This window comes from Bison bison, unplaced genomic scaffold (assembly GCF_000754665.1).
Source record: "Bison bison bison isolate TAMUID 2011002044 unplaced genomic scaffold, Bison_UMD1.0 scf7180017864460, whole genome shotgun sequence".
In the NCBI taxonomy this organism is placed as follows: domain Eukaryota; kingdom Metazoa; phylum Chordata; class Mammalia; order Artiodactyla; family Bovidae; genus Bison; species Bison bison.
The window spans coordinates 2,830,069-2,830,450 of NW_011495022.1; the positions used below are offsets into that span (position 1 = coordinate 2,830,069).

General features: G+C 63.1%; 1 protein-coding gene across 1 annotated transcript in view; it reads left to right on the top strand.

The window, feature by feature from the left end:
* Positions 1 to 270: 270 nt before the first annotated feature.
* The window catches only part of PDE11A (phosphodiesterase 11A), a 423,540-nt gene continuing 423,428 nt past the window's right edge, over positions 271 to 382 (top strand). Inside the window, exon 1 of the mRNA XM_010859770.1 lies at positions 271 to 381. Coding sequence (XP_010858072.1) covers positions 271 to 381 — 111 coding nt within the window. The remainder of the gene's footprint in view (position 382) is intronic.

A 382-nucleotide genomic window follows, 5' to 3' on the forward strand; every position in this document is an offset into this window, starting at 1 on the left:
TTTTTCAGCGGGAGCCGTAGCCCCGGCAGCAGCGCCGTGAGGACACCTGTGCGGCGCACAAGTAGCAGGAACGGGGTGTGGGGTTCCTGCCAGCCGCCGTCTGAGCCCGAAGGAAGGGGCGCCTCCCAGCCCCTTGGGATTCCACTGGTCGGCTGAAGCTCGGGGCCGGGATCCTGGTGGGGTAGCCATGGGCAGGACCAGCTAGAGGCCGGAGCAGAGACTCGTTTGGTCCCAGTGTAGAGAGGCAGAGGGAAAGCTGAGTCTGGGACCATGACGGCCTCCCGCCTGGACTTTGGGGAGGTGGAAACTTTCCTGGACAGGCACCCAGAATTGTTGGAAGATTACCTGATGCGGAAGGGGAAGCAGGAGATGGTGGAGAAGT